This window comes from Spermophilus citellus (assembly GCF_964194105.1).
Source record: "Spermophilus citellus genome assembly, chromosome: 2".
In the NCBI taxonomy this organism is placed as follows: domain Eukaryota; kingdom Metazoa; phylum Chordata; class Mammalia; order Rodentia; family Sciuridae; genus Spermophilus; species Spermophilus citellus.
This window is the reverse complement of record NC_138183.1, coordinates 24764501-24779971: the sequence shown is the minus strand read 5'-3', so window position 1 is coordinate 24779971 and position 15471 is coordinate 24764501. Positions and strand designations below refer to the sequence as shown.

Here is a 15471-nt window from a genome sequence, read left to right as displayed (position 1 = left end):
ACGACTGTACACGATGTAGCATCACACCATATGTGCAGTCATTTATGTACCTAGAATAATAAGGTCCATCGAATTCCACCATCTTTCCTGCCCCTATACTCCCTCCTTTCCTTTCCTTCCCCTTTGCCCCATCAAAGTTCCTCCATTTTTCTCATGCCTTCCCCCATTATGGAATCAGCATCCATTATCAGGGAGAACTTTCAGCCTTTGGTTTTTTGGCATTGGCTTACTTCACTCAGCATGACATTCTCCAACTCCATCCATTTACCTGCAAATGCCATGATTTTAATCTCTTTTAATGCTGAGTAATATTCCATTGTGTGTATATACCAAAGTTTCCCTATCCATTTATCTATTGAAGGGCATCTGGGTTGGTTCCAAAATTTAGCTATTGTGAATTGTGCTGCTATAAACATTGATGTGGATGTATCCCTGTAATATGCTATTTTTAAGTCCTTTGGGTATAGACCAAGGAGTGGGATAGCTGGGTCAAATGGTGGTTCCATTCCAAGTTTTCCAAGGAATCTCCATACTGCTTTCCAGAGTGGTTGCACCAATTTGCAGTCCCACCAGCAATGTATGAATGTGCCTTTTACCCAACATCCTCACCAAAGCTTATTATTGTTTATATTCTTGATAACTACCATTCTGACTGGCATGAGATGAAATCTTAGTTTTGATTTGCATTTCTCTAATTACTAGAGATGTTGAACATTTTTTTCATATATTTGTTGATCGATTATGTATCTTTTTCTGAGAAGTGTCTATTCAGCTCCGTAGCCCATTTATTGATTGGATTGTTTGGTTTTTTTGCTGTTAAGTTTTTTGAGCTCTTTGTATATCCTGGAGATCAGTGCTCTATCTAATGTGCGTGTAGTAAAGATGTTCTCCCGCTCTGTGTCACATAATTGATTACTTCTTTTGCTGAGAAGAAGCTTTTTAGTTTGAATCCATCCATTTATTAATTCTTGATTTTATTTCTTGTGCTTTAGGAGTCAAAAGTCAGGATCTAATCTGACATGAAGTTTGGGGCTACTTTTTCCTCTATTAGGCACAGGGTCTCTGGTCTAATTCTGGGTCCTTGATCTACTTTGAGTTTTGTGCATGGTGAGAGATAGAAGTTTAGTTTCATTTTGCTGTATATGGATTTCCAGTTCTCCCAGCACCACTTATTGAAGAAGTTATTTTTTCTCCAATGTATGTTTTCGGCTCCTTTGTCAAGTATGAGATAACTATCTTTATGTAGGTTTGTCTCTGTGTCTTCTATTCTGTACCAATGGTCTACGTGTCTAATTTGGTGCCAAGACTATGCCATTTTTGTTACTATAGCTCAAAACTGCTTTATTCTTTAAACCCCAGAATGAAAACAATCTAAGTGTACGTCACAGTGAACAGGTCCACAAATTTTGATACAGCCATACAATGGAATACTACTCCACAATAACAAGTAAGAAGCTACTAATTAAGCTACAACATGAATGAATCTTAAAAACATTACAAGAGTAAAGGAAGCCAGACTAAAAATGGACTATCTATTCCAAAAGGCAGAAATCCCTGGCATCAACTGGGTATCTGTGTCCTATTAGTCCTTGGCCACTGTCAATGCACACTTTTATTATTTTTACAAAAAAATTCTACAATTCTAGCAAAAGCTCATATGGGTACTTATAATCTGCTGTATAAGTGAACTCTTTAAACTGCCAGAGGCAAAAAGAAACATTTCCAACAGAGAGAATGGTAAGAAAAGCCAAAAGCGTATCTAAAGTTGAATTACTTTGTTATATAATGATCCTTTTCTTACTGTTTCTACTTTGGTAAAGTCAACATAAAAAGCACAACTACCTTGAGATGAATTTAGTACTTTTTACCAAGGTCAGATTACTAGCATGTATTATACTAGAGCTCTAACGGATTCTAACCCACAAAATTTGAAATTATATCTTGAGAATCCCTTATGTGAAGGGCTTGGAATCTGAGTATTTTGAATTTCTTCAGGTTTTGGAATATTTACATATACACAAAGTGATATTTTGGGGATATCATTGATACTTGTATACACATTATACATGTCCTGAAAGTAATTTCATACAGTATTTTTGGTGTGCCTGCATTTTGACTGCAACCTATCATATGAGGTCAGGTGTGGAATTTTCCACCTGTGCATCATATTGGCACTTGAAAAGTTTCATATTTTGAAGTTTTTAAGATTTAGAATTGGGATACTCAATCTGTATTTAGAGATGTATTAAACTGAATTTCTAAGTCAAGTCAGCAAGATAGAAGACCCTCCCACTATCTTAGGACCTAATGATTACCCACAGTTCCTTTAATTTTCACTATCAGTAAAGTGCAACCAGCAAGCCCCTTCTTGCTGACTGGGGCTCTACAGGGAAAACAGTAAGCTCACCTGGGCATACTGTTCCAGAACTATGGCCGCATCACTGTACTTCCTCTGCTCGACGAGCTTTCCTGCAAAGATAATATTTCACAATATTATCTTATGCACTTTGTAAGTCTCTGTGAAGGGAGTAAGTACACATACCATGGAGTCCTATCTTAAACAGCAGTTAAAAAATCTAGTAAAGAATTTGAAAATCATATAGTCAAAATTAACCTTCAAAATGCATGCATATGGGAATTAACAGGAAGAGGCTGCTGTTTCTTTGGTTGAGCACTAGATGGAGGTAGATGGCTTATGTTTGGGGGTCATACAGTGTCCTTAGCTCCTAGAATCAATCAGCCCAGATGAGTGAGATAAATCGCCCTATGAGGGGCATATGTAACCCACATCTTACTAAGAGGCAGGCTTATCTCCTATCTCATGCTCACTCCAGGGCATATTATCACTTAAAACAAAAAGGTAGGATCATCTCCACTATTTAAATCGTTTTCTTTCTTCTGTTAGTTTGTGTAAACTGCCTCAGGTAAATGGGCACACAAAGTGACCCTACTGTACAACAATGCTCAAGACCTCTGCCCATGGCCCAGCACGCCTTTCATCTCAGAGAGTCAGGTATGCTCCATCACAGACATGGTAAACAGTAGGCTAAGAGTTGTAAAGAATATCAGAGAAGCTACTAGATCCTCCAAGAACAGAGCTCAAAGGTATGAACTACCAATAGTGTATATTTCTAAAAAAGTAATGATAAAGCCAGAATAATAAAAAGGCCCAAAATAATTGTCAACATTTGTAAAAAGAGGGATTATAGAGAAGCCTACAGATCTTAATAATCAGAATAAGAAAAATGATAATCTCACACATTTTCTAATCCCACAGAAAAAGGAATAATACAAATAACAAAAGAGAATATGTATATAAATTCAATAAGCTATAATTAGGAATTTTTTCAGGACAGCTTATTTTCTTTTGAAACCATAACAGTGTTTACAAGGCTTTTTGAATATGGTTTATCCCCTCAGAATCTCATGTTAGAGTTTAATCCCCATTGTAAGGTTAAGAGTGTGGAAATTTAATCCAACTATGGCATTTAGAGGTGGGACTTTGGGGACTTATTAGAATTAGATGAGTCATCAGTGTGGATTTCATGATTGAATATTAGTGGTGTTATAAGAAGTGGGAGAGAGATCAGAAAACACATGCGTGTGCGTGCACACACACACTCACAATTTTTTGTTTGTTTGTTTGGTACCAGGGATGGAACCCAGAGACATCAGATTTTTATTTTGAGGCAGGGTCTTACTAAACTGCTGAGAGTCTCATTAAGGCACTGGGTCTGGCCTTAAACTTGTGATCCTCCTGCTTCAGCCTCTGCAACTGCTGGGATTGACAGGTGTGTGCCACTGCACCTGGCTTCATTAACACCCTTGGAAGAACACTCTATCTCTCAATGTGACAGATGCGCATACCCCCTCAGTACTGCCAACAAGAAGGCCATCAGCAAATGCGGGCCCTTGATCCTGAACCAGAACTATGAGCCAAAAAACCCTCTTTTCTTTACAACCTAGTTTACAGGTAAGTGATACTGTTCTATTAGCAAAAGAAAATGGACTAGGAGAGAAAGGCAGGGAATAATATACCAGTCATTCCTTTATTTCAAGCACTGCTGAGAAGGCCAGGGCCCTACTCATCTCCTCTCACAGACCTCCTCACCCTCTCCTCCACTCAAAGAAATCAGACCCTGGTACTAACTCTAATCCCTAGACCCCAAAGCCAGCAACCTGCCTCCACTCACATTTGGCCTTTTCCTACACTCCATTCTTAGAAATTTCTATTATGGACTCCAACAATCAACGTCTATGCCAGAATGCCTCCATCCCAAAATTCATATTTACCTTTTTACAAAGCACATGGCCACCCAGCTACACTGTTAGGTGTGGCCACAGATAGATGTTTGGTAAATGATAGAGTAGAACTAACAGTGTAACTTCTAGGTCATTTCCAACTTAAAAATAAATGTCTTCCTATTACTCTCCGCCACTTCCCCACGAACTGGAATATTGGATGGAAAGAGAACCAAGCTGTAACCATCTAAGAAACTGACAGGCTCACAGAGGAAGGATCTACGTACCAGTCCTTACATGAGAGAGAAACTACCAACCTGCCTCCACTTTCAACAAGAGTCCCAATATATAGCATTCTAAAGAAACTACTTTCTTTAGAATGCTATATTTTGGGACTCTTGATGTAGTAGTTTAACCTTTACCATGCTTTATAATAGAGCATTCTAAATTAACTTTTGTCAGTGAATATGAGACTGACTCAATGTATGCTGCCTCAAATTTATTTGCAAAATTTCCAAACCAAACAATAGAAAAAACCTTTTAGAGAAGTAGAAAATAAATGACTATGGTTACCTGCCAGAGTTCTACCAAGGTCAGCCAGCTGGTCTTTGGGCAAATCAAGCTGAGCTGCTACACAGAGGGCTTGCTGCCAGCTGCCACAAGTCAGAAAGGCTGAGAGCGCTTTAGAGTGGGCACCACAACGGGCAAACACAAGCCCCGCTGGCTCATGCAGCTGCTCCTGCACCAGGTGCTCCCCATAAGCAATGCTGATAGCCTGTGACAACAGGAGATAAGATGGTAAGGAAATGTGACAATTTCTTCAAGCTTCATAGTAGGCTGCCTTAATTACTAACAATTGAGAGTCTCAGGAATCACTTGGGAAAACCCTATGGTTGACAAGTTAATTCAATCATTTTCCATGCAAAACCTTACTGGAGATGTACCGTTTATTTATTCAACGATTACTAGGTACCTACATATGCACTACTCTAGCCAGTGAACATAGCTATGCAAAAAATAAAACCAAACAAATGATAAAACAAATAAGAACTGCCACCAAGTTCCTGCTCTTATGGCAACAGAGAATGAATTGCCAGATAAGAATAGGGTCCTCCGGGAGATCAGTGTTTGACATCTAATAAACAATGGCTTTCTAGAGAAGACAATTTCTACAAAAATTCCTTCACATGAAGGAAGGGCAGGGCAGAATGCTGGCAGAGGCACTGTTACAGAGTGTAATATCTGTAGAACTACCTCCAAGTAACAGGGACTGTGGAGAGTGGAAGAAGCTGGTGCTACCAAAACTAGCAGGAATCTGCGAATGAAGAGAAAATCCCGACAGCAGCGTGCTGGGACTTGGAGGTCAGCCTGGGCCCCATATCCCAGGTCTGCTACTTTGTAGCTATAGCAGATTGTGTCCTCATCTGTAAGTTGTCCACAACACCCTACCAGGTTATGAGGATCACATAATACATTAAGTTTATAAGCAAAGTTGTTTGGAATATAAAGAAAAGCTACTTATTTAAAAAAAAAAAAACACTCCCACCAAACCGACTCCCTTTTTCCTGAAATTAACAGGAAAGATGTGTATTTTTCAAACGGATCATCATACAGCATGAGGCCAGACCAGAGGCCAGACCAGAGGAGGGCAGGAGGGAAGCAGCTATGATGTTCTAGGTGAGCAGTCAGGGTCAACCCCTTGGTCTCTGCCCCGAGTGATTCTTCATGACAGGTCAGGCCATCTCCCTAGATGAGAAGTTCAAGATGAAGCTAACTAGTGTCGGGACAAAACTGGAAACCAAGGACATTATGGTCTTAGGACCCTCACTCACCCCTTTCCAACCAAAGCACAAAGCCTTATTTCACACACCTGGTACTGCTGGGAGTTTGGCGGATATAACTTCAGAGCTTCCTTATACAAATTTTTATCTTTTATTAAATTTAGGCATTCTGGGAAGTACTCAGGTCCTGCAGGAATAAGATTCACACAAACAAGGTTTAAGATTTTGGAAGCAAAATGGATTTCATTTCTACCAACAGTCCCCAAACAAAATTAATGTGGGACCTTTTTAAGACTTTACATAAACTAAGTACCTGGAGAAGGACTTCAGGAATTTTTAATAAGCACCATTGCAGATTCTGAGGCAGGAGAAGCACTGATTGGGACCAGCATTCTACTAGGAATTCTTCCCACACTGTTCACCTGGGGAGCTTATTAAACATATACCGTGGTCCTCCTTTAGACCAGCTGAATCAGTCTCTCCAAATAAGCCCAGAGCTGAATGCTTAACAAGCACCTGAGGAGATTCTTCCTTGTCCCCAGGTCAGACCTCAGTATAGAATCCCAACTGCTCCAGCACAGGTCAGGGACCAGGTGAAGGAGATCAATAGGCACCATTCTTTTTCTACTCTGTCACTACCAATTAAAACTGTGTCTTCTCAGGGTACTAGACAGGGCCCTGCCACCCACTCCAGACATGTCAGGGTTCCTTCCCATGGGGCCAACACTACCAGAAGGGTAGTATAGTGCTTTGACTGACATACTGAACTTAGGAGATGCTCATAACCCAAAAAGGATCTGATCTACGTTCCTGGGTAGGAAGCACCTCCTAGCCAATTTGGTGTACCCTCAGCCTTTCAGAAAATAAGGCAAAATAAGGTGAGTAGACAACATGGTTACAGGTTTCAGGAGTGGAAACTGAAATCAAATCAGTCTCTTTCTAAAATAACCTTTAATTCATACCTTGCCTGGTTCCAAAGAAGATTTGAAGCAAAAATAAACATACTAATCCTCAAGCTTACCACACTTGCTGAGGTGGCCAATGGCCTTTTCAAACCGTTTCAAGTGTTTATCTATAGTGAACCGCTGGTAATTAGTTTCCATTTTCTTAAGTGTATTAAGAAATGGAAGATATTCTTTGGGATCCTAAAAAAATAAATGAGAATATTATTACTTTTGATATTTACATATGAAAATAAATATATAGCATTTAACCATAGCAATAAACTCAGAGCAATATGATTTTAAATACATTAGTGCACTATTGTGTTAATTATATATTATATAATTACCTAAAATCAAACTACATTGAAGAAGTTTTGGTAAAAATGCTTTCCCATATAGTGTTATTAGTTCATATATGGAATACTAATGACTACTCCTTAACTACGTCTCAGAAAAGCCACTCACCTCACAGGTTTAGGAAAACAAGGTAGTACTACATAAGTGAGGCAACTAAGGCACCCAAGTTTCTCCTAACAGTGCACGGCACTGCTCTTGGTACTGTTTTCATGACATTCTGTGTCCCCCATTTACAAAGAGCACAGGTAAAACAAAGGTAAACCATACTGAGTTGACACAAAACTTATTGGCACTACCATCTTCATATCATTTCTAACCCTGTGCCATGCCCTAGAAGTCAATTGTTTTTCTTCCTAAAGAAGAAATGCTTTCTGTTCATAAGACAAACGGATGAATACATGTAACAATATTGGGGGAAAAATGGAAATAATTAAATGCTCATGACTGTGATCTGGAAGTAACTTGGGCCAAATTATTTCATCAATAAATATTTATTAAATATTGGATAAGTACAAAAAATGAAACATAGCCCTTCACTTCAGGAAACGGCCACTGTAGGAGACTATGCTATGCAGGGATAGGCCCTGGGTGCCCCAGAAGAGCATCTCACCCAGTCCTTGAACAGGGGCAGGGCAGGAAGGGTTTACTAGGAGAGAACTAGCCAGGATACCAGGGTGGCGGCAGTAGAAGCCTATGCCCAGGTGGCAGACATAATGCTACCTAAACAAAGGCAAGTGGCAGTGTGCAGTGGGGGAGGATAACAAAGCACTGCCTCTCCCCCATGAGCGAAGAACAAGATGTGCTGAGAAGAGAACAGAGAGGTACACAGAGGCCAGATTGCGGGAGGGTTCCAAAGCAATGTGTTGACTCCTAAACCACATCCTAGTGGAAATAAAGAGCTCATGAAGAATTTTAAGCAGAGGAATGAAGGACCAGAGTTTCCTTTTTGGAAAGAACAGTTCTAGGAACAGCAAAGAACAAATTAATAGGGGGAAACGAAGACTTAAAAGAAAAACTTAAAAAAAAAAAGTGGGGCTCAAACTTTTTGACTGTAGCATATACACAAAGGTGGAAAAGAGAACTGCAGTGGAATATGAAGTACTCAGAACATTTCCTTTACAAGATAATAGTTCACACTTGTGTGTATAATATATCTTAGAAATAATGACATATTTTTATTTCACCTCCTCAAACCCAGAATCAAAACACTTTGATAAGCACAGAACTATGTCACAGGATGAGGCTAAGTGGGTGGGCTCTAGAGACTCACAGATCAGCCTCAGTCCCGTACCCATAGCTTATCGACAAGACGCTGTACTCCCAGAAGCTGGGGTTCACACTCTTATGATTATACAAACAAGACCCCAAATTATGCAAAAGCAGTAACTCCACATACCTTTTGTGACTTTTCAGCTACCATGAGGACCAAGTCAAAGTCATAGGTCCCAAGAGAATGATCATATAATTCATTAACATCCACAAGAAGCAGTAAGTATTTTAAGGCCTCCTCTGCACTTACGGCATCAGGAACAGATGGAGCATTTTCTGTTGGTGTTTCAGAAAACAAAACAGATCAAAACCTGGGGACAAAACCCCACAGACCTAAAAACATGACCAAAAACATGGAGTAATAAGTTTTCTGACAATTGGATACCAGATGAATATATATTTTTGACTGTTCTGTTATGCTTTGCAAGGCACCACTCAAAAACAACAACAGGTCTTAAAATGGTAACCCCAAGGCCACATGTTACTCTGGGATGTGACAATTATGAGGTGATGGTCATCTCAGAAGACTAGTGAGGCCATGTTAAACCCTCTATCTATGAGCAGGTCTCTACCTTGAAGTTCGTGTACCTTCTGCAGGACAATTTCCAATTCTGGGGTAGTTTTCTTCACATGAGATGTGAGTATGGATAGGCAGTACCTGAGGTAACAAGTGAAGAACACCAGAATGAGAGATGAATAAGCTGGACAAGGACAACTACACATCTCCATTATTCAAAAGATGCCAATAATGACAGCACCCATACTTGTGAGGGTTTATGTTCTCCATGGCTGCTCGCATAGCATCACAGATAAGGTCAAGTTTTTTCTCACTGGTATCCTTGGACAGTTGGATGCTGCTGTTGACTGGTGGAGGGTACATAGTCTTTGTGACATCTTCTTCCCTAAGAAAAAGTGTGTATAACCAGGTCACTAACTTAACACATGGCCCAGTGATCAAACTACTAATGTGTATCCAGCATACTTACAAGACAAAAAAAAAAAAAAAAAGGCTTTGGAAAACAGTTTAATTTTTAAAATATTGAAAAATGAAACATGTCCACAAAAGACTTGTATAGTTACATTCATAGATTTATATTTATATTAGCTCCAATGAGGGTGCTCCAAAGAGGGTGCTCCAGGTGTCCAGTAATAGGAATAAATAAATGGTACTACATTAACACAATGGCATATTGCTGAGCAATAAAAAGAATGAACTAATGATACATGAACACAGATGAACTTCAAGACAATATGCTGAGTGAAAACAAACTCTGTCTACACAGGAAAAGTACATACTATTTGGCTCCCTTTATATGAGGTTATTGAACAAGTGAATAAAACACTTGGAACAGGGATGGGACGTGAGGACTGAGTGAGAAGGAATTCGAGGGAATTTTCTAAGAAGGAAATGCTAACTTGCCAGGGGCTCAGGTTACAGAAAGTATACATTTGGTGAAACTTGTGCCTTTCACTGCAGAAAAATTTGACCTTTAAAAAAAGACCAAAACCAGCCCATATTCAAAGAATATACTCTAATAACACTATGCAAGGTGAAATACTAGGAGGCAAAGAACTGATGTCTAAAGTCTGATATGTGTCCAAAACAAGATGAATGATAAATGGGCAGATTATAGATAAAGCACATATAGGAAAATATAAACTGGACAATCTGAGTGATGGTACAGGACACTTTCTAGACAACTCTTTCAGTTTTTCCATCTTTACATTATTTCATTAAGATCTTACGAAAAAATCATTGCAGAGAAATACAACATTTGATTTTAATCTCCTAAGAATAAACAGTTTTATAAGTAGACCTACAAATCCAGTCAAATAATTCTGAATGACAGCTTATCAAGTCTCATAGCCTTAAGTAGGCTGTTCTTAAAACAACAAAAAAACTTACTGGCATCTAAGAGTCATGGGAAATTTTGAAAACTCAACAATCTTTTTCTTTTCTATTTGTTTGATTTCATTAACAAGAAAAAAAAATTATGGAAATGATACTTGGGAATTGTCAAAAATACTTACTTCAATTCTGTGAAAAACAAATTTATATGATTTACAGAATCTATCTGTCTTATGAAGGTTTCCACATTTTCAAGAAACACCTACCAAAAAAAATGGACAAACATTTTAGTTCAGATCACATTAGTCAAAGTAATTAAGTAAGCCAGGGTCAATGTCAGATTTAGAGTTACCTTGGGGTTATGATCATGAATGAGGTTGAGATTAATTCTTAGTTTTCTCATGCATTCAAATGCTTCTTTGAACATAAGTCTGTAAGGATACAGAAAATAGGGTATTTCACAGAAATTTTTATTTAAACCAATTATAATGAGATTATAGCCTAATTGTCAAAAACAACTACAAGTTGATTTGTACTCTGAAATTACAGAATGAAAAAATGAGGGCTGGGGATGTGGCTCAAGCAGTAGCGTGCTCGCCTGGCATGCGTGAAGCCCGGGTTCGATCCTCAGCACCACATACAAACAAAGATGTTGTGTCCACCGAAAACTAAAAAGTAAATATTAAAATTCTCTCTCTCTCTCTCTCTTTAAAAAAAAAAAAGAAAAAGAAAAAATGAGGTACCAGATTATTTGTCTTCTTAAAGGTGTGACTGAGTCGTCATGACACTCTTGAGGACTTGTAATGTCCCCACATTTATACTGCAGAAAATCATCAGAGAACTGAGATCTACTATTTTAACAAAAGATTAATATAATATAAACTTTCAAAATACAAAATTTGCTCCAAACAGATTCAGAAATTCCATCATTTCCTTCATGACAGTGACTCAGGCTTTCTGGATCAGTGGCCCAACTGTAACCCTGTAGAGAGCTTTGGCTTTCTACCTGGATGAACACATATGGACATCTGGTGCACAATTTCCCTGGGTTTACAAGCCACCTACACCCATGGTTAAGCCCAGACATCCCCTGGAGTTAGGAGGAGCCCCTTTGTGTGATAAACTTCATGATCCTTCTGCTAAATATCTATTAAAATCTGAAAGTTAAAAAAAAAAAATGGAGGGGAAAAAAAACACAAAAGCTTGAGAAATTTGACTGAAGATATCGATAGTGAAAGTTTCCCATACACCTAAATTTAAAGTACTTGTTGTCTACACACAATTTACGATGAGCTAACTAGTCAAACACATGGCACTTACTTGTCCAGCCACTTCCGAATCTGAGTTAAAACGAGGGCTCGATGATGAACAACTTCCAAGTTTCCCCTTGGCATCTTAAAATAAACAAATTAAAACAAACAACATTATGAATTTAATGAAGTAGAAAAAATTTAAATTGCCAATTTTACCTATTCTTCAAAAAAAAAAAAACTACTATAATTCTATAAAATGAGAATGCTAGTGGTAGATTCTAGTTGTGCTCAATATGTATCTTGATTTAGGGGGAAAGCTTCCCTTTGAGCCTTTCTGGTCAGAGCCTGTATTTACACTCTCTTTTTTTTTGGGAGGGAGGGGGATTACCAGGGGGGGAATTACTCAGGGGCACTCAGCCACTGAGTCACATTCCCAGGCCTATTTTGTATTTTATTTAGAGACAGGGTCTCACTGAGTGGCTTAGTGCCTCACTTTTGCTGAGGCTGGCTTTGAATTCGCGATATTCTTGCCTCAGCCTGGAGAGCTGCTGGGATTACAGGTGTGCGCCACTGCGCCCAGCTTCAACACTTTTTTGTATAAAGTTACAGACAACCTAGCCAGAAAGGTTTATGATAAATGATTAAAAATGATAAGAGAGCCAAAAATACAATCTGCAAGACTAGTTTGGTACTGACTAAAGGAGAATCAGCAAACCTAAAACATCAGCTTACCTGTAATATAAGCTTTGTGTCCTGGGGCACAACTGTGACAATCCGTGAACCCCTCTCCACCTTCCGTAGAACTTCCCCATTAGATGTGTGATTACTGCACAGACCTGCCTGTAATGCTAAAAATACCACTGGCCTTAAAAAAATTCTCCTAACAAGCCACTTTGTATCAATTGCACTTGAATCTGCACATGTTATCTAAGAGTAATTAACCATGTTCCTCTGCTCTCTCATTCAACTCCAATTTCATCAGCCCTTTTATAAACAATCTCATTCTGTGGTGGCCCACCCTCACCCAGAATCATCATATATATTCACATATATAACTTCTCAAATAATTTGGAAAAATGCAGGGTAACTGGGACAGCCTTTCTATTTTTTAGCATTACTACTATAGTCTAAGCACCATCAGTGGAAGGAAGTCCCTGTTTGCTAGTAGCAAAGAAAATAAACCAACTTTTCAAATAAGGAAAACACACACACACACACACACACGCACACACACACACACCCCTCTAGTCTAGGACTCCATGATAAAAAACTAAAGTAAGTGAAGAATTTAAAAGTGATCAAGACTCCAAAAACAAAAAGATACTGGGAAAGGGGCTGTCCCCATTTCATACACTAAAAACTTACTTTTAAGTGAAGCATCCCTCAGGGGAAAACACTGGCATGTATGGGAATGAGTTGTCAACAATAAAAAATCATCATATACTGCAAATGATGTGATATTTGATGCAACCTGCAATGAGGCAAGGGAAAAAGCTAGCTTTAGTTCTTGGAGCCAATACTAGGAAGAGGATCCAGCACCAAATCAAGCCTTGATACCTCAGTGTCATTGATGAAAAAGCGACACCTATCAGTCAGACCAAGGACACATTCCTGCAAAGAAATAAAGTTGAAATAAGCAAGTTTATTTCAAACTCATTAAGCCTAACTTCTTTACTACATAGTTTTACTGCACTATGATTCTATATCTATGTCTTTGTAATCAGGGCTAAATGTATGTGAGACATGAATGTCCAATGAAAAATGGAGTACAATGCCATCCTGCCACCAGCAGCCACGTCTCCTCTACCTCAAATACATGTCCTTTCTCCTCTCACGGACTCCACTCCAATAGTCTCTGTGTTGATTCCCCATTCCATCTCATCCTTCCCACCTACTCTTCTAGGCAGCCAAAATCATCCATGAAGCAGAACATATTATTCTGGGATTAAAAATCATGAATAACTTTCTAACCTTTATTGAAAAAATCCAAACTCTTTCCAATGGAGTCTCCCTCAGCTCCAGCCATAATACCTCCATTCAGCCTCCTAGAGAAGGCAAGATCTTGCCAAGCTCAGGGTGTCTCTATTTCCTTCTCCCTGAAACTCTTTGTTTCTAAGCAGAGCTTTCTTTACATCTCAGCACATGCACCAGAGCAGGGATTAACTCAGTTGTCTCATTTTGTAATCACTATATCCTTCCATTCACCCCAATTACAGACATTCTAGTATATATATACAGACTAATATTTGTTGAATGACAACCTACTTAAGACTAATTTTGAGACTGCATTTGTGCTTTCCTCAAGAGATATTTAATAAAATAACTTTGAATATTCTGTAAACTAAGGACAAAATTTGCAAATTGCATACATTATCTCATTTAATTCTCCCCAGGCCCCTGAAAGACATTGATTTTTCCCTTTTCATTGATGAAAGAGGTGTGACTTGGGAAAGGAAGTTAACTTCCTGGGATTTAGTGGAGACCATGTCTAACTCCAAAGTCCACATTTGTCTCTGAATAACTTTTTTAAGTGGTAACTATTCCCACCCTATGTTCACTTACCTCTCCTCCTATCATGGCCAATTCTATCTGTGTACATGGATAAGGAAACTGAACAGGAAATCCACCAGGGTTCTTCCATGGTTCAACAGTCAGAGAAGGTGACTCTATAAGATTGGCAGGTTTGGTTTATAAATCACTTACTACTCTTAAAACAACAACAACAATAAAAAAAAAAAATACCACCACCAAACATGTTGTATTTGGGACATCATTAGGATATTATGTTCATTACAAGAGAAAACAGTAATAGAATACACCTGCCACTTCTGGTCTGCAGCTTAAAAATTTTCCAGGGTAGTTAAAAGACCTCTAACAATTGAGTTGAGGGATGATGCTCAGAGGTAGAGCATTTGCCTAGTATGTGTGAAGCTCTGGGTTCAATCCACAATAATGCAAGGGGAAAAAAAGAAACCCTAACAACATTATACTGACAAGCTACTCCCAAGTACATGTTCTCAGAAACTGAAAATTTACATAAGTCATAAACATACTTTCCTAAAACTTTGATACTCACCCCAAAGGTACTTCAGTATCTGGCCATCAACCAGCTGCACTGCTACTGATTTAGTCTTGGGACTGCAACACATACTGATTATGATCCCATCCACTGTCACAGAAGAACTGAAGAAGGTTAAAAAAAAAGGGGGGGGGGAGTTGAGAGGGATAAACAGCCATTATTCTCAAAAGTACTGACATCGTACTGATTTTGCAAATCAGAAAGAGAAATAAGCATTGCATATTTAAATAAGCCCTTTGATGCTGCACTGATTCAATACAACATACACATACACACATACATTTATGGAAACAGAGAGATGGGAAATAAACTATTCTAAGTCTAAACCTAGATAAAGCAGTTACTTGTTACTTAGCTCTATTTTCCATAAAACCAATCACCTAATTGTCTACATTATAAAGTTACCACTTCCTTATTTATTGGTAGTTGTCCTACTTTTCACTGCTTCTGATATATTTTAAAACATTTTTTCAGTTGTAGATGGACACAATATCTTTATTTTTATTTATTTATTTTTATGTGGTGTGAGGATCGGACCCAGGGCCTCATGCATGCGAGGCAAGTGCTCTACCACTGAGCTAACCCCAGCCCATGTTTCTGATATATTTATTAATCTGTTTTTTTTGACATGACTCAAAACTTGACTTATTCCTGTTTATTTATTTATTTAGTGCTGGGGATTAAGCTCAGAAACTCA

At 38.5% G+C, this 15471-nt stretch overlaps 1 protein-coding gene across 5 annotated transcripts in view; it reads right to left on the bottom strand.

The window, feature by feature from the left end:
• Positions 1-15471, bottom strand: part of ELP1 (elongator acetyltransferase complex subunit 1) — a 61030-nt gene that overhangs the window by 21340 nt on the left and 24219 nt on the right. For all 5 annotated transcript variants that reach the window (XM_081281989.1, XM_081281991.1, XM_081281990.1 and 2 more), the window contains exons 15-29: positions 14772-14878; positions 14258-14361; positions 13253-13306; positions 13061-13166; positions 12428-12543; positions 11763-11836; positions 10795-10873; positions 10625-10704; positions 9358-9495; positions 9166-9251; positions 8721-8869; positions 7045-7168; positions 6113-6210; positions 4816-5017; positions 2408-2469 (exon numbers count right to left, since the gene is read on the bottom strand). In XM_081281989.1, coding sequence (XP_081138115.1) covers positions 2408-2469; positions 4816-5017; positions 6113-6210; positions 7045-7168; positions 8721-8869; positions 9166-9251; positions 9358-9495; positions 10625-10704; positions 10795-10873; positions 11763-11836; positions 12428-12543; positions 13061-13166; positions 13253-13306; positions 14258-14361; positions 14772-14878 — 1579 coding nt within the window. The remainder of the gene's footprint in view (positions 1-2407; positions 2470-4815; positions 5018-6112; positions 6211-7044; positions 7169-8720; positions 8870-9165; positions 9252-9357; positions 9496-10624; positions 10705-10794; positions 10874-11762; positions 11837-12427; positions 12544-13060; positions 13167-13252; positions 13307-14257; positions 14362-14771; positions 14879-15471) is intronic.